General features: G+C 53.1%; 1 protein-coding gene across 2 annotated transcripts in view; it reads right to left on the bottom strand.

Moving 5' to 3' along the window:
* PLXNA2 (plexin A2) overlaps positions 1–25,543 on the bottom strand; it is a 232,328-nt gene that overhangs the window by 181,547 nt on the left and 25,238 nt on the right. Inside the window, exons 2-4 of one of the 2 annotated variants that reach the window (XM_018060787.1) lie at positions 22,369–23,636; positions 16,283–16,465; positions 8,474–9,711 (exon numbers count right to left, since the gene is read on the bottom strand). In XM_018060787.1, coding sequence (XP_017916276.1) covers positions 9,436–9,711; positions 16,283–16,465; positions 22,369–23,556 — 1,647 coding nt within the window. In that variant the 5' untranslated portion in view covers positions 23,557–23,636 and the 3' untranslated portion in view covers positions 8,474–9,435. Of the gene's footprint in view, positions 1–8,473; positions 9,712–16,282; positions 16,466–22,368; positions 23,637–25,543 lie in introns of those variants that run through there. The other variant, XM_018060786.1, reaches the window with a different exon arrangement.

Genomic DNA, 25,543 nt, shown 5'->3' with positions numbered 1-25,543 from the left:
ATGACTGCCATATTTTTGATCCTACAGACGCAAATGCAACCACAATCCCAAAACTGCTGAGTGTACTGAAGGGCAGGGACAAGAAACAGGAAGATGACCAGACGTTTAATGGCCGTGGGCCACACCCACGGAGCCCTGGTCCTGTTCTGGACGCGGATCTACGTGCTCTACCTGCACTGGCTCACTTACACGCAGCTCATGTAACGCAACAAGCCTGTGAGATAGAAACTTTCATTATTTCTAGTTGGCAGATGAAGCAGCAGGCATAGAGAGGTGGCGTGATTCCTACAATGCCACCCAGGTACCAAGGGGCAGAGTCAGGAGTGGAACCAGGACATCTCTTAACCACTGTGTTCTCTATTCTCATAGCTGCATGATGGGGCTCCATGGAGCACACAAAGCGGGGGCGGGGGGCTTCCTGGAGGAGGTGATGTCAAGGCATCTTGACAATGAGAAGGTGTTAGGTGGGCAAGGGGAAGGAAGTGTTTCTAGTATGAGAGGACGGCACACAAAGTCCCAAGGTGAGAAGGCCACGGAGACGCATCAAGGTTCTAGGAGTAACTCACGCCCTCCCCATGCGCACCCCTGTCCCTGGCCTCAGGCTGGGCTTGGAAGCACGGGCTCAATGATCAGGACGACTGCCTCTGGCCTGGGCTAGTCCTCCGGACACTCACGTGGACCCGCCCATTTGTCCTCTGGTCCTAGCCTGTGCTGTCCGATGTGGCTTTACAACCAGGACAGGGACCGGCGCTCCGCCTCCTGCCCGCGTGGCCTTCCCACAGGCCTGATCTAGCCCCCATGCCTCGGCTCGCACTCGCCTCCTGGCCTTGGTCTGGGCTCCTTCTGTCTCACCTTGTTCTGTTGCCACTCACACCAGGTTGGGAATGGGCGCTGTTGTTGTTGTTGTTGTGTGTGTGTGTGAGAACACGCACTTGTACGTGTGTTCATGTGTACACACGTGTCTAATATGTGCGTGTGTGCATGGCAGGTGGTGAGTACGGTATGGGCATGCCTGTTACAAGAGGCGCACACCACTCGATGGTCAGGTAGGGCCGAGATTTCATCACCTGTCATTTGAACTTACTTTTTAAACAGCAAAGGAATCATACTGGTAACCCTGACACATATTCAGTAGATGAGAGCAAGATGCTTTGCTTGAAGGAGGATGGAATTGGGGGACTGGAGTCATCGTCCTAGAGCTCAAAGGCACACTGCCTAAAAACCACGAGGGAAAAACTGAGAGAATGACACTGACGTATGAAACAGCTCGTGGGAAGCTGCTGAATAACACAGGGAGCTCAGCTCGGTGCTCTGCGATGACCTAGAGCGGTGGGATTGGGGGTTGGGAGGCAGGCTGCAGGAGGAGGGGCTATATGTACCCCTACTGCCGACTCACACTGCTGTACAGCAGGAAATAACGCACCATTGGGAAGCACTCGCCCTCCAATTAAAGATGCATATATTAACAAATTAGAGTCAACATCGCAGGGTCATAGACCGCCCTGAGAATCTGATGAGAGTAATGGGCCCTCTACACACACATTATGGACATACAGACGTTTGCAGAACATTTGTGGGGGCAGATCGTGAACCCTCCCGAATCCTGGAACATTGGTGAAAAATCCGGTGCATTCAGCTCCTGCCACATCCTCCTAGCAGGCGTCCCTGCCCCTCTGACTTTCCGAGGGAGAGGCATAAGATGCTGGCGGCTGCAGCATGGTGAATGATGAAGCCCAGACAAGTCCTGGCACTGCTTCATCTGCTCAAGAAGGGAGGCCCAGGATCTGGAAAGCACAGCCTTCTTGTACTCACATTCTTGGGACACGGGCATGGCTGTTAACGTGGCTCCCACACAGCCAGCCCTGGGCAGTTTGGGTGTCAGAGATGGTTGCTGCCTCAGTTTTCCACACTAGCTTAACGCCCGTGAGCTTCCCTATCTAGAATGCACAAAGGATCGGCAGCCAGGGTCTGATCACAGTGCTATTACTGGGTGATACCAGGCAAACCGCTTGACTCCGCTGGGCCAGCTTCCTCATCTGTAAGATCACAGCCTGTGGGGTTGTTAGGATTACTAGCTGAGCTCAAAATGGGTGCTGTATATATGAAAGTTCTTTGTACCTCAAACCATTGAGTTCAAGGGGGTTCCTAGTATCTTGGCATTCAGAGAATAAATGACCAGGAGATTTACACCGAGAGAGCTACCTTCTGGACTGGAACCAGGGAGGAAAGCACAGACCACTTTGACTTAAAGGGGACAAATTGATGCCCAAGGGGCAAGGGTTCGTTCAGGGTCATCTCTCGGTAAGTTGGGATAACCGGAAGCACTCACAGCTTAGGGATTTAGCTCTGGATGATCCCAGCAACATCCAGGGGTCCTGGGCTCATCGGCCCTCTCTAAGGGCTCCCATCCCTCAGCCTCTGGGGCAGCTCCTTACCACCATGCCCCTGGCTCTCTGTGCTCAGGTGGGGGCTCTGGTCTACCACATAAGATGCAAATCAGCTTCCGAGTTCAGAGCCAGGGGAAAATGAGAAGGCTCTTCATTGGGTCTGCCTGCTGTTAATGAGCCGATCTGGGGGGAAGGATCGAGTGAAAACGAGGACTCACTACCCAGAGTCACCAGAGTGTTTCGCACAGCCGGGCCGATGTCTGCGTTTTATGTGGCACTCAGCCTGCTGGTGCCTGGGGCCCGCAGGCAGGTTTATGAGATTAAAGCCCAGTGCCCAATAAATAATTTAGCAGCTTACTGCAAAAAAACATACACGCGGTATAATAGCTACTATCTCCAGCAGCCTGATGTGTACAGACATTTTAAATGCACACCACTTTCATCTGCTTGTATCCATTTGATGTGGGGTCTGGAACCAGAGGAGGAGGAGAAAAAGAGCATCACCTCCACCCTCTGTCCATGTCCCGCCGTGACGACGGGGTTGAGGGTGAAGAACACTCTTCCACGCACTCATTATTCAGGGCTTTGCTGGCAGACCTTCCCCACCAATCACCTCCTTCTATCTCTGCTCCGTTCTTTGCTTGCAGTGGCTGTTTGTGCGTGCAGAAAGAATCTGAAAGCTCCACCAGACCAATTATTCATTCAGAATTTGGTTTTCTTCTCCCAGGGGTGCCTTTTATGGAGCAAAGCTGGCTCCAGGTGTTGGCCCCTGTGGCGTCACAAGCAGCTTGTGTGTGGGTGCCGCTTCAAGGCGAAATAAATAAATATCACCTCCAGGACCACCAGAGTCCTGGCTGAAGTTTTAATGAGGCAGAAGTTGGCAGTGATTGATTGGGAAGACTAGGGCTTGGGCGTAAGGGAGGGTAAGAGGACTGGAGAGGGGAGAAGGGAGAAGGGAGTGGCTGGGGTGGGTGTCCCAGGGACGCGGGGTGGCGGAAGGCAGAGACACTTGCAGGCAGTGGCTCCCAGATCCAGCAGCATCAATGGCACAGGAGTGGCACGGAGTAATCTGTGCAGCAACATGAGCTGGCAGCGGAAAATGAGGCCAAAGGGAACCATCCTCTTCTTATTGGAAAGTTTACCGGTTCTGATCACAGTTCAGGGACAAGGGGCTTCCATGGGAATGAGGGAGCGTGGTAGGATTTCCCTCTGGCTTTTGCAGAAATCTGGGACTGTGGCATCCACTTCTGCATCAGCCCCTTGCTTCTCCTTCTGTGGGCGGCAGCTACCCCAGACCCACTGGCTGCTGGGCGTGTAGAGACACCACCAAGATCCCCCTAGCCCCTACTCTTTGTGTCTCCTTGGCCTTGGATACATTTACTGCCCGTGGCTGTGGTTTATCTCCCATTGTTTATGGCCTGGGACAGGCTGCCTACAAATAGCTCCCCAAAGAGTGGGGAAATGCAGGCATCTGCCATTCTGTGAAGCTCTTTCCAGAAATGAAAAGGACAGTCATAAAATATTGCAATGGTGGTGGGGGGGTAGGGGTGGAGGGTAGGTAACATGCGTCATAAAAAGCGTAATGGACTAATGCTAATACACAGACTGGCTGCAGCCCAGGGGTGTCTGCTGAGCTCAGACATAAATATTGGGGAGGCACCAAGGAGACAGATTTTTTATTTCTTTGATTTGATGGTGGGGGGAGGTTGGGCATATGTTTTCCTCTGTTTCTCTGACTGTGGCCATTCCTCTGGGGAGACCAACAATCTGTCTGGGACTGAAGCTACTCTGTGTTTTATGGATTCCAGAGCAGGTCGACTCTTGGGAAGACTGGAGGTTCAGCAGCACTTGTGGGAGCATCACCTCACTGGGTGAGCCCGTGGGGGCTTTGCTTGCACCATTCAAGATCTTGCAAGTGACAAGAGGCCACAATGGGATAAGCGTTAACTGTGCCGGTTGTGCTTGAATGCATATGTGAGTAACTAGGTGCTTGCCCAACAACAAGCTAATTTAAAGAATTAAAGGGACTGATGTATGCTCTCTGCTTGGTGGGAACCAAAAGAACAGTGACTCCCTCAATAATACCCCAACACGAATCTCTACCCCTCTCAACTTCAGGCACAAAGAGTAAAATAGTTGTTTGCTAATTTGTGACAAATTCGGGTACTTGAGGACTGAACCAAGCACACTGTTTTCCAGGCCTTTCTATCAATCATCCTCTGGCTAATGTTGGCCACTGGCCCCTGCTGTCTGCCTACACATTTACCTGGCCATATGCCTGCACACAGAATGGGTAAATGTACCCTGGAGGTGTGGGCTGAACCCAGAACTGAATAAGACTCCTGTACCAAAAAGAGCCTCCATTCCAGGTGACGCTAAGGCGCTCTCACCCCTTTCTCTCTGCCTCAAGGCACTAAGCACCGGGGAGCCGTGCTGGAACTCAGGGCCCCTGAACACCCAAGGATGTGTTCAGTCCACCTAGGACTCTGGGTTACTTGAGAATAAAGAGAAACAGCAGAGACTTGGGTGTCTATGGTGGGATGAGGAACCCCTGTTCAGCCTTCTCGTGTGTAGTGAGCAAAAGATCAAAGGCATTTGGAATTGATGCTGCAGCTCACCATTCGTTTGGAAGAATCAATTTTCCATGTGCTGTCCCTGCGAATAGGTGGGAAACAGAGTGGCATTCTTCCGAATGCCATGGGTACCAAGAGCTACCTCTTGCCGTCCTGTACATCCAAGTATGTACGTGAGAAAGGGGAAGTGAAGTGGGGACTCTCATTAGATACAGAAGCCCCGTGATAAGCAGTTCAGACACTTCTTTAAAATCATTATTATCCTTACGAAGTAGATGTTACTATCCCTGCTTTAAAGATGCGAACTTGCAACTCCAAGTTTCCAAGAGGTTACATAACTTAGCTAAGATCACAAATTTAATAAATGGGAAGGTTAGGACTTGAACTCAAACCATTGTCTTCTCACAAGGACTTAAAAACATGAAAGAAAAAAAAATCAATAAATGATGATAGGAAGGAAAAATTATTTTCAGGCTGAAGGTCAAACGGGCAGGGACTAATGCATCCCTTATGCCGACTGGTGCACATTGCTATTCCCAGGGGCCAGGGCCTGTCACCACACGTGTCATTGGAAAAGGATTAGAGGACCCTTTCGTGCACCATGACACATGATTACTCAGAGGCTGAATGGGGGCATCGGGTCTCGAGTGCTGACCTGGGGACCTCATGATAATAAAAGACGGGGCTCCTCAGTCAATGGACCTGCTGGAGGTTTACCCGGGAAGGCATCTCATCACGCTGGACAGCTCGTCCTTTCCCAGCAGGCTAGCAGTGGGCTCTTTTAGGTGTGAGGTTCACTGGTGCTCTCTGGATGGGAGCCCTTGGAATCAGTTATGAGTGTGTGTGTGTGTGTGGGGGGGGGTCATGCTTACTAATCGCTCTAGAAATGTGGCCAACTGGGACTCTCAATAGGGGTTTGGCTCAGCCCCTTCCAGCCAAACCTGGGGCATACCAAGACACTCTTCTTCCCTTGGTTGGTTCATATCCCCCTCAAAGTCTGAAAACAAAATTACCAGAGTACCTTAGCCCAGTCCCTTAGCCTAAACTAACTAGAACTAGGTTAAACTTAGGGAAGACCTTCCTGACTTTCTGCAGCTGGACCATGAGCAAGCAAGTTGGCTCTGGAATATCCTTTCCCAAAGACTTGGAAGTGCGAGAGAGATACCTAATTGCTGCCCACAGCCACAGGGCAGGGGAGAATCTTCCCGCCAGCCTCACCTTTGCTCGCTGGCATTTTAGTAAAGGCCCAATACAAATATAGAATGTATAATTTTCGCGTCATTCTTGGCAAATCCCAGGTGCGCCCCATTAGCAGAGTTCCAAGGATGCCATTTCTATCAAGAAAAAGACATGCCGCATCGTAGAGCTTAGCTCAGGGCCCTATTAATAGCAATCCTAATTATATGGCTGCAAATTTAATTCATAGCAATGATTAGTGTCAGAATCAAAGGCATCAGGCATCAATATTGATGGAATTGCATAAGCTCCGTAAACAGAGAACAAGCATTGCGACCCACCCACCCACCACCCCCCAGCAGTGGCTTGCTGTTAACTATTGCGCTAAATGTCTCTTCCAATTTCTCCAGATCAAAATGACTCCATTGCTCAGAGTCTTCCTCCCCACCGCTGAAACCTTTGCCCGGCCAGCTCCGAACGGTATGACGGGCACACAAAAGACCCCAGACAGCGTCTTTGAAGGAGAGCTGGGGGGCTCCAAGGGATGATGGGCTTGACAGCAGCGTGATGCCCCACGCTTGACACAGCTGCTCTTGGCCTCGTCAGTAACACTGCTTTGTGTCCCCTTCAGAAAGCTCATGAAAGCAAACAATGATGCCTGGGGAAAGGGGGGTCAGCTGGGGACTGTGTGGCACAAAGGCGGCCACCCCATCCTCTGCAGTCTGGGCTGCGGTGGGTGGGGAGGGGAGGAGGAGGCCTGTGGGGGGTGGCACCAGGCAGTGTGTGCTGGGGGGACAGCTGCCGTGGCCCAGGCCTCCCCGGCACCTTGGCTGGGAAGAGGGCAAACTCGGTCCCCCCGACTCTCCTCTTGCAGCTCCTTGCAGCTCCCTTGGGCAGGTGGGGGGTCACCGAGGAGCCAGCCGAGCCTTAGAGGAGGGCGGCCCAGGGCTCAGCGCTCGTGGTTCACTAAGCCCAGGTCTGGAGACAGACAGGTTCAGATTCCAATCCCAGCTTTCCACTTAGTAGCAATGGGGCTCTGGTTAGCTGCCTAACTCTGCTGAGCCTCCCTCTGCTCATATGGAAAATGGGCATACTATTAATCCTTACCTTATAAGGGTACGGCGAGGCTTAACTAAAAAGCCACTTACTGCAGGGCTTAGCACCTGTGTGTGTGTGTGTGTGTGTGTGTGTGTGTGTGAGAGAGAGAGAGAGTGTGTGTGTGTGTGTGTGTGTGCTCGTTTAATTGTGTCTGACTCTTTGCAACCGCATGGACTGTAGCCTGCCAGGCTCCTCTGTCCATGGGATTTTCCAGGCAGGAATAGTGGAGTGGGTTGCCATTTCCTTCTCCAGGGGATCTTCCCGACACAGGGATCAAACCCGAGTCTCCTGTGGATTCTTTATCACTCCCCCACCTGGGAAGCACCCTACTCATCCTAAAATAACGATTCATGAGCTAATAGAAACCAAGAGAATCTGGGTCGTTGGAAGTAAATCACGGTAATGGCACAAAAGTCGTAGCAGTAACACTAGGGAGGGTCACGCTTGCAGACACAGTGGTAATAGCAGCAACGGCTGCCGCTTACTGAGCATCTACTAGGCACCAGGCCCGACAGTAAGCGCTTTACAGCCCCCGCGTCCGACGTGCATAGTGATCTTGCAAAGTCGCTTCAGTGGGTCCGTTGAGGAAACTGAGGTCTGCTCAAGATCACACAGTTCATCTAAGGCAGAGCTGCGCAACCCTAGGATATTAAGGTGGGCTTGGGAGCATGCAAAGCACAGCGGATGGTTCCATTTTAGTTAATACTACCAAGCTGTAAGAGCGGAACCAGCACTTCCCCCAGCCCCGCCTTGAGGAGGGGTCAGTACATACCGTTGATACAGGACTCGGAAAGCTCTCCCTGGTGACTAAGGCAGCTGGGTGGCAGTGTCCAGCAGGGTTAGATTAGTTTGGCCCGGCTGGCCTAGTCTTCTAAGAATTTTCTTTCCCATGATTAGGGCTGGGGGCAGGGAGCAGGATTCGCTTCCTCCATCTGACCTTGCAAACATGTCACTAAAAAGGAGGCTGATCTGACAGCTCCACTCCCCCAGGGAGTCAGAGGAGAAGTGGGCTTCGGGGAGCAGCCTCAAAGATGCTGGTAATAATAATGGAAGCACTTTTGTTGCCAAGCACCAGAGCAAGCACTTTTCATACAAGATTTCACTGTGTCCTTCCAGCAACCACGCAAAGTGTTTATTACTACTACCCACTCCACAGGAAAAAAAAAAAATGTGAGGCTCACAAGTTAAGTAACGATAGTAATGGTACTGAAATGCATATAAACTCAGCACCCCGCTTTTCATAAATTATTTTATCATGCTCTATTTTTTCATTATCACTTGTTATCTTCTAAATATACTGTATATTGTGCTTTCTCATTATTTTCTCATCGGTCTTCCCCTATTAAGGTATAATCTTCTCTAGGGCAGGCAGTGTTGACTTTTCACTACTGTATACCCAGCAAATGGTGCATAGTAGGCATTCAGTACATTTTTGTTCAAAAGCAAATGATTTCATTTAATTCTCATTACAGTCTCACGAGGCAGGTATTATAACTGTCTTCATTTTACACATGAGGAAACTAAAGCTCAGAGGTCAAACAGTTAACAGCTGGAGTCAGGACTGCACTCTGGAGGCTCAGATGCTCTTTGTTATGCAAACAGGCTCCTACCTGAGGGCAGGAGGGCAGGACCAGGGGGTCTTCGGAGGTCTTGTCCAACTTTGAGCTATTTGCCATGCTCTGCATCCCCAAGCAGCCAGGGCTCAATGGTCCAGAAGGATGTACGTCGATGCGGTTTGTATTTTCCTAAAGACGCTCCGCGGACATTAGCACTGTGGCCTCTGAAAAATTCTCCAGAACCTGTTTGGGCCACTTGGGTTCCGAGAGCTTGAATCAGGACCCTTGGCTTCACCTGCTCTGAGACACAGCCTGGACTCCAAAGGGTTCCTCTCGGGGTGCGGTAAGCAGCCAGCTGAGCACGCAGCCTGGAGCCTCACGCAGGGCCTGCCCGAGACCAAGCACACAAGGAGGCACGCAAGAGGTGCAAAGGTAAACGAATCTCTCCTCTCCGTTCAGAATGGCTCTGGGAGATCAGGGCCTCTTCCCTGGAGCTCAGCTGGGGCTCCAGATAGAAACCCACACCCCTCTCCCCGCTTGTCATGGTCAAGTAGGGGAGATGTTTTGGCCGGGGGCAAGGGTTTAGAGGGATTCTGTAAATATGCCCCCTTCCTTGTGCCAACCAAATGCTGCCTTTCCCAGCTTTCAGAAGACCGGTTCTCGGGACCCAAGAGGCCGATAAAACAACAAAACAAACAGTGAGTTTGGCGGCAGGAGCCTGGGCAGGGAGCCAAACTCATTACTAGGGATGTGATGGTGAGCTCCAACCACCACCCCAACCTCCTCCGCGCAGGCCCTAGGGCAGGAGGAGAGTGTGTCTGCTTCCCGCTGCCCCCAGCCTCTGGAGCTGCTGCTGAAATGTCTCGGGGAGCCAGAGCATCGGCTCAGTGGTCCCAGGTCCCGGGACAGCCGCTGAGTCTCCTGCAACAAGAGCCGCGACCCTGACTGTTTACTTGATCCAGGGTTCACACCGAGAGACCAGTGAATCATTTCCACTCCCAGGAATGAGGAGTGAGTGGCTATTGTTCGGTGGCGTTGGCTCACAGAGAGGGGCATGTTTCTCAGCTTTGCATCCAACTTGGCTTTCCGTCCACAAGACAACCCCGCCCCACAAGGGAGCCAAGTCATAGGTTAGGAACGTCTGTGTGGGAGGAAGCCTAAATGCCAAGGTTTCCGTGTTGCTAACGGCAGGGCTGTGTAACCTTGGGCAAGATAGTGAACATCCCGGGGGCTCTGTTTTCTATGTTTGGAACATGGAGCGGAGATGCAGGGAGCAGTCACCACCCTTAGTTGGAGTATTTGTGGAGGATGCAAAGAACTGTGGAAAGATATCTTACAAATAATCAGTGTTATCAAGTAACTGAGCCATCAGCCCCAGGGCCCGGGAGACTTAATCCTTCTGTGCTCCAGATGGAGCCTTTCCAGCTCTTAAGCTACTCCTGCAAGAAGCTTGCAGTTTTCCTGACTTGGCTCAGTAAATCGTCTGTGAGCTTACAAAGAGAAGAATAGGACTGGGAAGGGACGTCAGACGGGTTTCCTGTGGGCTGCAGACTGGAGGCCTTGCGCTGCTAGGTCCCATGGGGGAAGGCAGAAAGAATTTTCCTCAAGAATTTCACAGGCATTCTGGTGGCTGCCTTAGCCATCAGGAAAGAAGGTGGAGCTAAAAGAGGCCACAGCTCTGCCCAGACCTTGAAAAGGCTGAGTCTCTGTGGATTTGCCAGAATGTCCGGGAGTTCGTCCAATAAACAGAGGATTGGCATGGGGGATGGTGCTGGGGAGGGACGTCACCTGGGCCTTTGTACCTGCCTCCCTGCTGGAGGCAAGCCTGCCCGTGATGCAGGCGAGGCAGATGGCTGGCCGTGCTCTCCTGGGGATATGCAGGTGACAGCAGCAACCCAGCTCCCTTCTCCCAGCTCTATCCACATTTCTGAGAGCTCAGCTCCACCCTCTTCCAAGCGCTGTTCACCAGCAAACAAACTCTCTTCCTGTCCTGGCAGTTCTCTTATTTCTTAGACTCCTCACCCGCCTGCCCCTTCGCCCAGACCTGCACACCGCATCCCAACTTCCTCCCTCTGCAAACCAGCCACGTGAACAGGAGTCACTCTTGGTGTCTGTCTCTATACCACTCCATGCAAATGCATGTCTGGCCTGGAGAAGGTACATCTCAGACAAATTTCATGAGCACCTGAGGGGTGAGAGACAAGGGATCTGACCGCAGGGATGGGCGACATCTATGGAAAAGAGGGTCCCTGATCTCTAGGATGGTGACTCTCAAGAGGCGGGGACGCGTTAGCAGCCGCTCCCATGCTTGTCGGAGCAAAGCGGTGGGGTACATGAGGAGGGCCTTACGGGCTAGGTGAGGACGGGCCTCGAGCAGGAGGGGTGTCGCGGTGCAGGGACAAGAAGGAGAAGCAGGCCCCCTGCTCTTGGGAGGCCCTGGGGTTGGGGGGCCGGAGGAGGCAGAGAAAGGGGAAGCCAGGCCTTGAGGCAGTGGTTCCAGCAGGTGCGAATGAAAGAGAGGAACCAAGAGGTCTTTGCCCCAAGCCCTGTGAGTCCCGCTTCCTGCTCCTGGAGTCTCTTGCCTTCTCAGCTCAGCCCCTTCCCTCCTACAGCCCGTGGCCTGCCTCTGGGACTGCATGCGCCAACCCGGGACGTGGTAGGCAAAGAGCTCGAGGTCCCTGTGGCCACAATCTTCCGTGTCTGCGCCGGGGGACCCCACGGCCTGCCTGCGGCCAGGAGGGGTGTCGGAAGTCAGCCGTGCCTAGGTCTGGGGGGTCCTGCTGTCTCTCCCCTGCCCCGCATCCCGGGCCAACCCGCCCTCGCCATCATCTGCGCCCCGTCTCACCCTCTCTCTGGGCCAAGTGCCTCCCTGCTGACCCTGAGGGGCCTTTCTGCCACACCCCGAGGGTCAGCACAGACCCAGCGGGGACTTCAGAGCCCACACACCCCGGGGGCCTCAGCCTCCTGGCTCTGGACGCCTCCTCTGGCCCCCCCTGAACACCCACTCCTACCAAAGGAGGCAGAGCTGGAGCGGTGTGGCATGAATGGAAAGTCACGTGCATGGGGCAGGGCCCCTCCACAGCCTCCCTGATCGGGGGCCACCCAGGCTCTGCCCCAGTGTTTCCACTGAGACTGGGAGGTCATTTCCTCCTGAGTCAACCCTTTCTATGATGGGACAGTTTGGCTACAAGCAGCTTCTTCCTTACACTAAGTGGAGAGCTATTTTACCGGAAGCCCCACCTGGTGGCCCTCTGGTGCCCTTTGGGGCCGCACGAATCAGTCTAATTCATCTGGCACAGCTTAGCGGAGAAGCCCGAAGCTTGGGAAACCAGGTGATCCAGGTTCGAATCCCGGCTCTGCCATTTACTTTGCCGTGCAGCGTTGGACACATTTCTTTACCTTTCTGGGCCTCCGTTTCCTCATCAGTCAAATGGAGGGCATCACAGCACTTACCCCATTCAGTGATGTAAAGATTAGATGAGTTAGGAGATAAAAGCTCTATGAACAACACTTAATAAGTGCTCAGTAAATCATACTGTGTGAAGAAAGCTGTTAGGTCCCCTCCTTTACTCTTCTTCCCTTGGGCTAGCAGCCTTTTAAACATATTCTCCAGAGAGCAAGACTCCCATATCCTTCCAGCCCTTGCTGAGCTCATACTTTTTAGTTGACTTAGCCCTCTTACAATGTTATCTCCAGTGTAAAGTGGAGCCACCACTTCTCAGGACTTAGAATTCGCTCTTTTGTTCGTGTGGTGAAGACTAATTAACTCTGCCGGATCAGACAGTTGGCTCACAAGGTCAGTGAAAATCCCAAGGTCCTTTTCACTTGATCCTCTTAGCGCCTGAAGCCTCAAGCCACGCTGCTTCTTGGCTTGCACCTCCAAGCCCCGCCAGGCACTCTAGACCTTCCTGACACATGCTTTGCATCTTCTCAATGTGGCAGCCGAGGTCTACAGGGGCCCTTTCTCCCACCCTCAACTCATCATTTTGTTTCATTCAGTCTTGGAGTAAATCCTGGTAAGCTTCCTCTTCCGGGAAGCCCTCCAGGTTAATCACCAGGTTGCAGCTGATATCTCTGGAACTGTTCCATCTCTGTGGGGGATTCTGGCCTGTCCTCTTACGGCCTCTACTGCCCTGGTCCTTAGGCTCTGCACGTATGACCCCTCTGGGTTCTGAGGTCTCGCCCTTCTTCTGTTTGTTCCCTCCGCGTGTTCGCGGCTCTGCAGGCAGTGGCCTGTCTGCACTGCTTTCCGCGTGTCCAGCCGAGGGCTGGGTGTGAGCACGAACGTGACACAGCACAGAGCAGCCCTTCGCGGTCCTGCCACTTCTAGCGAGTCTCTGCTTCCTCTAGCCGTCCCCACTCGGGACATCCTGTTCCCATGGGCTGCCATGGACGCAGTCCACGCGGTCTGACAGACGCCTGGCCAGGCAGGGAAGAAATGAGTGGCTCTGACGCACCCAGCTTCCCTCCCGTCTCCAAACTCTTGGCTATTTTTTTTTTTTTTTCTTTATTTTCCTTCCTGTGTTGAAAGAGCTTTGGGGCCTGGACCATGGTAGGGTTTCCTGGGGACATTCCACAGATTCCTCATGGGCCATTTCTCTGGGTAAACGGGAGGCTGATGGGAGCCTGGCATTGGTATCAGGTGCTTCCAAGGCGTGTGGGTGGAAAGGAAGGGTGAGTCGCCCCAGGAGAAAGAGGGGCATTATGAGCTCATGGAAACAGGCAGAGAACAGCGAAGCCGAGAGAGAGGAGAAGGAGCCGGCCTGCAGGTTGGAACAAGCTGTGGGTGGCCACACCCCCAGCCTCGTCCTTGAACCCTGCAACTTGCCTCCTTAGTGACCTGTCTGCTGGGGTTCCTACAGGGCGAGGAGAGCCACCTGGGGAGCCTGGCTTGGAAAGGTGCCCCAGCAGCCCCCGTCTGTGGGCACAAGACGCGCAGAGGCAATGGGAAGGTGCGCGCAGGGCCCTTTGGGCCTCACTGGGGGGTTCTGCCTTCACTCAGCCCTCATCCGTCCATTCAGAAAACGATAATTCCCTAACTCGGATCCAGAGTCCAGCAGAGAGAAGGTGCTAGCCCCTGGCTGAACCTTGTAGCAAGCCTAAACCCGAAGACTGTTCTCAGCCTCCACCCTCAGGCTCCGTGGCTGCCTCTTTATGTAAAAAGGGTGCCAACTTGGGTGTCAGGGCAAGAGGCAACTTGTCCTCATCTCTAAGCTTGGATGAGTCATTTTTCCTCTCTGGACCTCAATTTTCCTGTCAAATAACACCAGTGTTGGGCTAGATGGTCTCTAAGACTTCTCAGGAAAGGGTTCTATTTTCAAGATAGTTTTGGGGCCCATCCCAGGAGGGAACATTTGATGGAAGGATGAGGCAGGAAGAAGGAAATAAATATGGATGAAACATGCCTTCCGCCTTTAACAGAACTTTTAAGAGAGTAGAGACAGGGTCACAGGAATGATCCAGAAGAGAGACTGAAGGTTCCGGAAGGACAGGGAAAGATGCTGAGCACCAGCCTGGTTCTGGTTACTGCTGGCCTTAGAAAGTCCTTGTGCAGCTGAGATGGAGGTGGGCTCTACGGGCAGATGAAACAGTAAGTGGACCCCTCTGGGGGTATGTTTATACCCACGGGCGCTTGGCTTGAGCAAGAAAGTTCGGGCTAGATTTCAACTCCCATAGACCCTTTGGCCCAAAGTCCCTGGGCAAAATCTACTCGACTGTATAGATAACCCTGTAAAAGGTAGCCAGCCTCAGAGTGTCCAAGTTGAACCCTGCGGATAGAATATACGCTGTGCTCAGTCGTTCAGTCGCGTCTGACTCTTTGCGGCTCCATGGACTGCAGCTCACCTGGCTCCTCTGTCCATGGATTCTCCAGGCAAGCACTAGAGTCCGGTGTCCTTTCCTCCTCCAGCGGGTCTTTCTGATCCTACGCTACTTTTTAAAAGTCAAAGTATAGTTGATTTATAATGTTGTGTTAAGTTCAGGTATGTGTGTGTGTGTTCGTTGCTCAGTTGTGTCCGACTCTTTGCAATCCCATGAACTGTCCCCCTGCCAGGCTCTCTGTCCATGGAATTCTCCAAGCAAGAATACTGGAATGGGTTGCCATTTCTTTCTCCAGGGGATTGATCCAACTCAGGGATCGAACCCGGGTCTCCCCCACTGCAGGCAGATTCTTTACCATCTGAGCCACACCAAACTGATTCAGTTTTAAATATATACATTCCTTTTCAGATTCTTTCCCAGAATATACCACTTTTAAATCCTAGTGGAATCTCAGAAGGCCAACCCCTTCTCTCTCCACTTTTGGAAAAGCAAACACAGGGACCACACGTACCCTCAGTCTCCTGGGCCTGAAACCAAGCCAGGGCCCACAGTCCCAGGCCGAGCAGAGGGCGCAGGGCTGGAAGAGGCAGGAAGCTCTCCCTTGAGTGAGGAAAGGCTTAAGGGGCTCTAGTACCATGAGAAGAAGGGGTCTGTTGGGTTCAGCACCTCCACATCAACCCAGACCAGTTTTTCTCACCTCCTTTGGCAGCAACTCAGAACAAGCAGAACACGGAACTTCCTCCTTAGGCTCCTTCCCTGCCACCCTCCTTCCCAAACAACACCTCTCCAGAGGCTCTAAATGGATTAGGAGGGAAGAGCTACAGGGTTGAAGCCAACATCAAGGTGAAATGCAGAGAGGTCTGGCTGGTGCCTTGATCCACAGGTGGGGGGACGGGAAAGGGGGCAGGAGGGGGGCGGGTGAGCGTGGGAAAAAGGGATTAGCAGGGACCGGAAAGAATGCGGCGGCTGTAATCCCACGTAATGAACCAGACTGTGCTTCGTAGTCTCCACGCCCGGGGCGCTAGACAAGCAGGTACAAGCTGCCAGCCTCAGCCTGCCACGCAGGAAGCTTCCCGCGCTGCCAGCCCCAGAGGGCCCATGCCCTCCTGCAGGCAGAAGTGCCCAGGACAGGTACACGCGTGCGCACACACACACACACAAGGGATAAGATGTCTACTTCCTCCTGGGTCCTGGGGGTGGGGACGGAGGGGCAGGGAAGGCTCTGCGATTGCAGGAAAAGGAAAGACAGGGGAATGGCCTCTAAGCCAGGCACGTATACCATCCCAGAGCTGCACCCCATTTACTGAGAACCAGGATCCATCATCTGCTTCAACCAGCTGCTTGGGACTCAACAAAGACTTTTGCTCAACTCTAGAAGCTGTGGGGAGGGATTTGTGATGTGAGCCATTCATAATATAGATAATCAAAAAATCAGTTCTACTTGATAACATTTGTTTTTTCTCCTTTAGCCAGACACACCTTCCTAATTCCTTGGTGTTTCAACAATATTGAAATATGTGTATATTCCCAAGGCATTCATTGACCAATAGCTAGAGGAAGTAGCTGGAAGATAAACCACGAATTACCCCCCAGTGCCGTCAACTGCCATCACCCCAAGAAAACTGAGTTGCCTCTAGTTACAGCATCACGACATCCAGGCTCAGACCCTTACCTTTTTCAGCTTGCCGCTTTTTGTCCCCACGAACACCACGCTGTAGCCGTTGTAAACGTAGGAGGCCACTGAGGTCATGCGGTCCCGGCTGGTGGCATACAGGGTCAGGCCCTCCACTGGGACCGAGCCTCCAAGTGGCTGGTTGATGTCCAGTCCACAGAAGTTGTCATCGATGGGCACCGGCTGGAGAGAAGGGGAGGGACCGGGGGTGAGTGTCAGCGGGGGTAGGGCGGAGTCACCCCACACCAGCCCAGCCTCTGCGGCCACCAGCCTGGGACACTGGGCCTCGGAGAAGTGCAGGCATGGGGACTAACATATGCTGTCAGCGCAGACCCACACACCCACCCCGTGAACCCACACTGGCTCCAGTGAATCCAGAGAGAGGACCCAGCAGCTTTCTTCCTCCTGCACCCGCTGCCACCCAAAGATCACCAGTGGCAATTTGCAAAACTGATCGCTGGAACTCATGTCCTTGTCATTGAAATTCCCTGTGGCCATTGGTGGGGCTCTTTCTGTTTAGACAGTGAGGATTCAGTCTAGAGGCGGCAACCTCACAAGATTCTTACAGCCTGGAGGGGGCTCCTTATTTGTTTCCTGGACTGCAAAGTCCTGCCTCTGGGCATGAGGAATTTTCAGCCATTCCACATCCCATACTGGGGATAGACTGAAAACAGTTATCGTGATATTGAACAGTGCCTTATACTTTGGAAAAGTCACTTCATCTACATGAATCTCAGTTTTTTCACGTGTCATACTACCTGCCCATCTGCATGAGAGAGTCACTGGGGAGGAAAGGAAATGATGCCTGCAAAGATTGGTCACGTTGTACAGTGAGTTTCAGGCTTCCCTTATGGTTCAGCGGGTAAAGAATCCACCTGCATGCAATGCAGGAGATGTGGGTTCTGCCTGACTCTGGCAGATCCCCTGGAGCAAGACATGCAACTCACTCCAGGATTCTTGCCTGGAGAATCCCATGGACAGAGAAGCCTGGTGGGCTACAGTCCATGGGGTCGCAAGAGTCGGACACGACTGAGCAGCTAAGCACAAGCACGCAGAGAGTTTCACCTTCGTCTTTAGAGGTCTTCGATGGAATCTGGGTCGATTCTGAGGATGAAGACCTTCCCGCTAGCAGCCTTTTGCAGGGTGTGCTTGTATAAAGAGTGTATCTATCAGGAGAGACTGGGGTGCTGCGAAAGGAGATGGCCTTGAGCAAGTGAAAAAATAGCTGGAGAGAAAGATTTCTACCCTCTGCCCTACCTCTGTGTGGCTCTGTGAGCCTTAACTAGTAACATCCTCTTTAGGAGCTTTTAAATTATTTCCAAGATCTCACTCAGCTTAAAAAAGAGAAGAAGAAAACAGACTGCATGCATCCTGAGGCCGGGGCCTGCTAAGGAGTGTGCATTCTCTGCGCTGTTTGGCCTGGGGCTGGCCATGACGGGTCCTCTGAAATGGCCTGGCTGATTACACAACGGGGACCCTTTGGGCAAAAGTTGCCAACTCTGGGCCTGAAAGAACACTGAGCCCTGTTGCAGCTGTTCCTTCTGGGTCTGGAAAGGCATCCCGGGGAGGAAGGAAATGATGGTCACAGGAAGCATGGAAGGCATGGTGGAGAGACGTGTTCCCATCACGCTCCTCCTCTCAGCCACACCAGGGAAGAGCAGGCTGACTTACTGGCCCCTGACAGCCTCATTTCCTAGGAAGAACTGGTGTATCAGCGTTTTTTTTTTTTTTTTTCTTTTTGGTAAAACAGGAACTTCCCTTCCATTCCCTGTTCAGATCCAAAGGGAACAGTGCTTGCATCCTTCTGATTCCTTGGTGTTTCGTAGTGATCTGCTGCTCCAACAAGCGAATCATGGCAGTACGCTTGTGTGTGGTTGTGTGTGTTCATTCTTTAGGAAAGGAAACTTGAGTCTTAGGTTAAGGATTACCTTGAACTCTGGATTTTATGTAGCTCTGCACAATAGAAGGGATACGTTTCTCAGGAAGGGAGTGAAGCAATGACCTGCTCCAGCCAGCTCAGGAGGGATGCCCACACATCTATCTCTGCATTTAGCGGCATCACACTAGTGGCTTGAAATCATTCACAGTGGGAGTATTTACACCAAGGACATTGGCAGATGCTTCTGATCAAGATCCCCCAGCCCCATCTCTTCCCTACCACATCCACTGCCTGCATATAACCATCCTTTTAAAGACTCAACAGCACATCCCTGGAGCCAATGATGGAAATTTCAAGCTCCCTAGAAAGGCAGGTCAGAGGACTCAGCTACCACTTTTTACATTTTCTACTTCTCTTTCTCATCCCTATGCTGCAGGCACAAGCGTCCCGGTAAAGCATTAGAAAATCTAGATTGTAGCCCTGCCTCTACCCCTCGCCAGACGTGTGATTTGGATCTGCCACACACCCTGTCTGAGTCTAAACGTTCTCAACTCTAAAGGAAAAGGACTGGAGCAGGCAACTGTCAAGCTGCCTTTCGGCTCTGAAAGTTCTTGATTTCACGGCCTTGCTTTCTTTCCCAGTCTCTCCAGGGACCAGTAAGGCTGCCGAGCCTGGGCTCAGGCATAACCCAAGCCAGCTTCTGAGAAATGATGACAGAAGCAGACCACTTGTCGGTGATTTTGAATTTCTCTATATCCCTCCTGCGTCTAGAATCCCCAGATTGGGAGGGAAATGGCTTGTTCTGAGCCTAAGCTGCCAGGATTGGCCAGCATTTCTTTCTCTCTTCTCTAAGTTGTCAGATATTCTCAGACACCTGCTGCCGTTTACTTCTGTCCAGAAAGGGAGAGCCTGAAGCATGGCTTTCCTTAGGAACATCATGGCTAAAGGCAAAGCGCTTGGATTCAGAAGTCCTATGGGCCAAACCACATCCAAGCCCCTGCCGTGCCATTCTGTTGTATTGATGTTAGCAATTGAGTTTTGGGGATCTTTATTCTTCCATCTGTCATACATCCTTGCTTTATAGGGTCATATTAAGGATAAGTGAGATAACCCTTAAGTTGGCCAGCACAGCCTTTAGGGCAGAGCTGCTATTCAGTGAGTGAGGGTCCCCTTCCTTATTTCTTTTCTGGGAACAGAGCTCAAAATTTTTTATCTGAGAGTTTCCTGTGAGTCCAGAGAGCATGTTAAAATTAAGCCCTGGGACCTCTGCTTCTCTCTTAACCCCCTTTGAGGCCACTGGAATGCCTCTGGGTGCCCAGGTCTGGGACTATAAGGACGGTAAGGGGCCCTTCCTGTTGCCCCCCACCCCACCCCTGCTATCCAGGCAGCCCCAGCAGAGTCTGATGCTCAGGGTGGGCGTGGTTAGTGCGGGGCTCTTCCCTCCGAGCCCTAGCCCACCTGCTGTCCCCCACCTTTGTGGCCCTTTGCTTACTAGCCCGGGCTTGTCTCTGCAGACAGGGGAGTCCCGCGAGGGTGTGGGCTCTTCCTCCTTCCTCTGGCTCAGAAGCAGGCAGGAATCAGCAGTTTCCTCCTGACAAGGCCCCCTCTGGGCAGTGGGAACCGGGACAGACTCTGCAAGGCATTAACCCTTTCATTTCCTTTCCTCTTCTCTCTTTTTTATTAAGTGCTTGAGGGAATTTTATTTATTCATTTAACAAAACTGTGGTGGGCAGCCTGCTGTGCTGACTGAAGGCCATTTCTTCGTCTTCTTTTTTTTTTTTTTTTTTTCGGTTGTCAATCTGTATTTTTGTTTTATTATCTTTTAAATTTAATTTTAATTGGAGGATAATTGCTTTCAATACTGGGTTGATATCTGCTGTACAACAATGTGAATCAGCCACAAGTATACATATATACCCGCCCTCAGGAGCATCTCTCCCCACATCCAAGTCATCGCAGGGCACTGGGCTGAGCTCCCTGGGTTATACAGCACCTTCTCACTAGCTGTCTATTTTACACATGGCAATGTATATATCTCAATGCTACTTTCTCAATTCACTGGGGCCATAGGTTATAGAATTTCAGGGCTGTAAAGAACTTTGGAAACTATCTAGCTCAACCTCCTCATTGTATAAAGGTAAAATAACAAGAAATGAATGGTTCTTTAACTAATATATAGCTGTCATTTATTAGATGCTATGTGCCAAGTATTGTGCTAATACATACTTTTTCTATTTAATCCTCATAAAAACAGACTTGCTATTTCTATTGTTAAAATAAAAATACAACTCAGATCAGGTACGTAACTTGCCCAAAGTCACACGAGTGGTAGGACTGACTTTTAAACACAAATCTGTTGGAATTCCAGGCCTATGGCCTTAACTACTGTTCTACTGGACCAAGAAACTGACAGCAGGAACAGAAGCATCGTCTACGTGAGATTTTTTTTTTTCTTGCTTTAAGAAGTGGCTTTTGGTCCCAGTAGCAGACACTTCCTCTTTAGGGGTTTCAAAAGGCAGCCATACAGGTCACTTGGTGTCACACTGATCCCCAGGCTGCAGATCTCGTGTCCACAGGACTTTGCACAGAAATCCATCTTAGAATTTGTCACACTGCATAACAGTTAACTAATCATGGCCAACCTAACACGCCACATCTGATCATCCCGTGAAGTAGGCATTATGAGTCCCACCTCACAGATGATCATGTAGACACACTAAGCTACTTCTGAAGCCGGGAAGTAGCACAGATGGAATCTAAACTCTGAATGCCAAACTCTTCAGCATTACATGACGCTGCTTGCTATTTTTATCTCTCACTCTCTTGCCCATTGGATTATGATACGTTGGAGAGTAACGATCATGTCTTTTTTACGTCTGCATTCCCAGTGCCTAGTACGGTGCTGGGCACTCGAGAGATCTTTGATACCCTCTTGCTGAATGGATGGATGGAGGGAGGGATAAAGGAAGAATGGAGGGGTGGATAGATGGATGACATGACGGGTGGATGGACAGACTGATGGATCGTGGTGCCCACCGAGATGGCGGCCCTTCTGATCCTCTCACAGGACAGGGCTCGCCACCGACTTCCTCGTCTCTTCCACCCTCAGGTCTGGACTCTGAACTCTCCTTCCTCCCCTCCTTTCCCTCTGCGGGGACGCCTGGCTCTTCTTCCCTAGCTTTCAACCCATCAGTCACGCTTGACCCCCTTTGCCCTCCTCCGGCTCCTCCAGCCTCCATACCTGCCTGCCTCCTTTACCCCTCACTGTGGCCGGCAGGGCCCTGCGTGGGCAAGACGTGGTCCCTGTTACCTCTGACCGGCCTCCTCTCCAGCCACAATTTCTGCCGCATGCCGAGGTCCAGCTGCAGTGGCCGCCTCGCTCTTCGTCACGCGCTCGGGGCATGCCCGGCATTCTCTGCACTGCTGTTCCCGCCCACTCTCTCGAACGCTCTCCCCAGATACCCACACAGCTGGCTCTTCCTCACTCTTTGCTCAGATGCTGCTTTCTCAATGAGACAATCCTCTTGGGTCCTGCCTCTCCCCATTCCCTGCTTTATTTTCTCTCTACAGCAACTGTCATCACTGGAGAGCCTACCCGTTTTATGTATGTCTATGTCTTGCCTCACTAACGAAGTGAGTAAGGGGCTTTCCCTGGTGGCTCAGACGTTAAAGAATCTGCCTGCAGCTCGGGAGACCCAGGTTCGATCCCTGGGTTGGGAAGATCCCCTGGAGGAGGGCATGGCAACCCACTTCAGTATTCTTGCTTCCAGAATCCCCATGGACAGAGGAGCCTGGCGGGCTGCAGTCCATGGTTCGCAAAGAGTCGGACACGACTGAGCAGAAGTCGTGGACACACACACAAAAGCTCCACGAGGGCAGGTCGTGATGGGGTAGGGCTCACGGCTGAAGCCGGCAGCGCTTAGGTCACTGGATGGGATATATGCGGAATGATTCCGCAGGATCAACAGACGTAGCTCAAGCGCATGAGCCTGCCACCTCCCTCATTGCAGGCTGCGACGGTCTGGGTTGTCCAGTAGCGAAGTCATGTCTGACTCTTTGCAACCCCACGGACGGTAGCCCTGCCAGGCTCCTCTGTCCATGGGGTTTTGCCGGCGAGAATACTGGAGCGGGCTGCCATGTCCTCCTGCAGGGGATCTGGGGGCAGGCGTGTCCTGAGCGGGGTGTGTGCCGGGGGCGTCCTCCTTACCGCCTTGGTGCACTGCACGTCCTTCCCCAGCAGCCAGTTGAGCTCCAGGTTGCCCTCGCCCTGGTAGCAGGACTGCAGGCGCTCCTTGATCTGCAGGTTGACTGCGCGGATGGGGAAGGCGCAGAGGGCGGAGTCATCCGGCGGCTGGTGGTACTGCTTCTGCCCTTTGGAGAAGATGGCGAAGAGCACGTCGTCCTGGCTGCTGATGTTGAAGGCCCGCGCCAGCGCGTCCCCGGGCTTGGCGAGGTAGGCGGCCTGCAGGAGGCGGTATTCCACCCCGGCCCGCGTGCAGCCGAAGGGCAGGGACACGTAGGAGTGGAACTTGGGGTCGTCCTTGCAGAGCCGCACGATGCGCGAGGTGTAGAAGAGGTCCCCGGCCGAGTTGATGGCCACGCCCTCGGGGGTCTCGGGCTGGACCGTCAGGAAGTAGACGAAGCCCCCGCTGGCGAAGCCGTAGATGTAGAAGATGTCGAAGTGGGCCACCAGGGCCAGGGTGTCGGAGGGGATCTTGATGAGCGAGGAGACGAAGTCGCTGTGCAGCTCGTAGTCGAGCATGGCGGAGGACTCGGGGTCGCGCGGCAGCTTGCGGCTGGACAGCGTGGGGAAGTAGTCCTGCTTGCCGTCCACGGCCGTGCCGATGAAGAGCTTGCCGTCCTCGCCCTCGGAGCGCACGATCACCCCGTACATCGTGCCCGTCTTGTTGACGCTGGACAGGTAGTGCTCCTTCTTGTGGGACGGCTCCACCAGGATGAAGAGGTCGTCGAGCCGCAGCAGCTTGCACACGCCCTGGTACAGGCTGCCGCAGGCCAGCAGCCGGTTCTCCGAGTAGTCGATGATGAGCAGCTTGTTGACGTTGTTGGTCAGCGTGAGCACCTCGCCGCAGGGCTGCACGATCAGCGGCGGGTAGCAGGACTTGTTGTCCTCCTCCGGGCCCGTCTTGTGAGCCACCTGGATGGTCAGGTTGCCCGTCAGCTTGTACACGCGGTTGATGGCGCCCACGTACACCGCCCCGGTCCCGCGGTGCACCGTCAGGTGGTTGAAGGTCCAGTCGCGGTTTTCCGAGTGGAAGGTGCTGAACTGGGGCGCGCTGGCCGCCTGGGGCGCCAGCAGCACGCAGACGGCCGAGAGCAGGACCACAGGCCAGCCGTCCCCGTCTGCCGCCCGCGGCCCGGGCCTCCTCTGTTCCATCCTGAGCCGGCCGAGGGCCAGGACACAGGGCCTCCGATCTCTCCCGAACTCCACCTCCCCGGCCTGGCCCTCACATGGTTCTGCAAAACACAAGAGGCAGAGCGGTCAGACAGAAAACAAATCCCTGGAGAACCGGCTTGCTTGACCCGGGTCCCAGCGCCTGCTAGCTCTGTGAGCCTCTTCCTTCTGTATTTGGGTTTTTCTATTTTTAACATACATTCTCCCTCTTCGGGATGTTCAGGGAATCCTATTATCTATTTTGGTCTCCAGCTTTGACACTGTAAAATGCTTTTTTTTTTTTTTAAACTTTACAAAGCATCTCTATTTCTGTCCTCTTCAGAGATCGTTTTTACCGCTCAGAGAGGTTAACAGACCGAGTCCCCGCAGCCAGTGGATCCCAGTGTGGGGACTAAGGCCAGTCTTCCCACCCAGTTGCCAGGTTCCTCCTGCTCACTCCCAGTCCGTGGAAAACGCTCCAGCCTGTGAAACACCAGTGGTTAGGGAGGCCCTCTCCCAGGCTCTCCCTTCCGAATCTGGTGTCCCAAATAAAATTCCTTCTTATTTCAGCCGTCCACCCCCTCGCACTGCTGGTTTCCTCTTTCATGCTCCGTCCCCCACAGGGAAGGAAGGAGGGGAGCTGGTCATCTAACATTGCCTCTCACTGCCCTTCAGCCTGGTCCTCTAGAGGGAATCCTGCAGTGTTAGCAGGGAACACTTGTTCTGAGAGTGAGCTAGGCCCGGGGCCCACATGGGTGCTATTCAGGAGCCTGAAGAGTCCCCGGGTAAAGGGCAGACAACCACCCACCCTTCCTCTTTGGGTCGGGAGGATGTCAGCCACTGCCTCCCCGGTAAGCAGGGACCCTGTGGCTTCCTTTGCAGGTCGAGTCCAGTGTGGAGCCGGCCACCTTACTTGTGGGGACTGGCTGGCTGAGTCCAGTCTCAGCCACCTGGGCGAGAGTTCTGGGTTTGGGAGGCATGGGGAGGAGCCAAGGGAAGTGAGTTGAAGGTCAGTCGCGCGGCAGCCACTGCTGGGGCCCCGTGATGGTTTAAGGCTCCTCACGGTCAACCTCAGGCTGCCCGCCCCCGCCGGTCAATCCCCTGCCCTGATGTCCCTGCTCCCTCCCTGCCCTCCCGAGCCCCAGGTTCTGCAGCTTTTCCTACTATTCCAGGAAAGCTTGCCCAGAGGGGCAAGGAGGGGGCTCCTGCAGACCTTCAGAGAGTGGTGGGCAGGGGACAGACGGTGGAGCCTTCCCATCGCTCTGCCTGCTCCTGACTTTTATGGGGGAGGTGGGGACAGTGGTGGCTCTAGCGGAGAAATCTTTTCTCCCGGCTGGACAGACTGGCCAGCAACCTTCTTGGACAAGTCGAGACAGAAGTCCGGGTAATGAGGCAGCAGGAGTGGAAAGGCTCACGCCAGGATGGAGCACGTGCTCCAAGGTGGCCTGCTGCTGCTGCTAAGTCGCTTCAGTCGTGTCCAACTCTGTGCGAGCAGCCCACCAGGCTCCCCCGTCCCTGGGATTCTCCAGCAAGAACACTGGAGTGGGTTGCCATTTCCTTCTCCAATGCATGAAAGTGAAAAGTGAAAGTGAAGTCGCTCAGTCGTGCCCAACTCCTAGCGACCCCATGGACTGCAGTCCACCAGGCTCCTCGTCCATGGGATTTTCCAGGCAAGAGTACTGGAGTAGGGTGCCATTGCCTTCTCTGTACCAAGGTGGCCTAGGAGAGTCCAATTCAGTTCAGGTCAGCCGCTCAGTCGTGTCCGACTCTTTGTGACCCCATGAACTGCAGCACACCAGGCCTCCCTGTCCATCATCAACTCCCTGAGTTTACTCAAACTCATGTCCATTGAGTTGGTGATGCCATCCAACCATCTCATCCTCTGTTGTCCCCTTCTCCCACCTTCAATCTTTCCCAGCATCAGGGTCCTGGATCCCTTTATTTATCCCCCACCTGGCTACATGGGGCTGGAATCTGGGATCGAATAGAT

The sequence above is a fragment of the Capra hircus genome, chromosome 16, assembly GCF_001704415.2.
Source record: "Capra hircus breed San Clemente chromosome 16, ASM170441v1, whole genome shotgun sequence".
NCBI classification, from domain to species: Eukaryota; Metazoa; Chordata; class Mammalia; order Artiodactyla; family Bovidae; genus Capra; species Capra hircus.
This window is presented reverse-complemented; position numbering and strand designations above follow the sequence as displayed.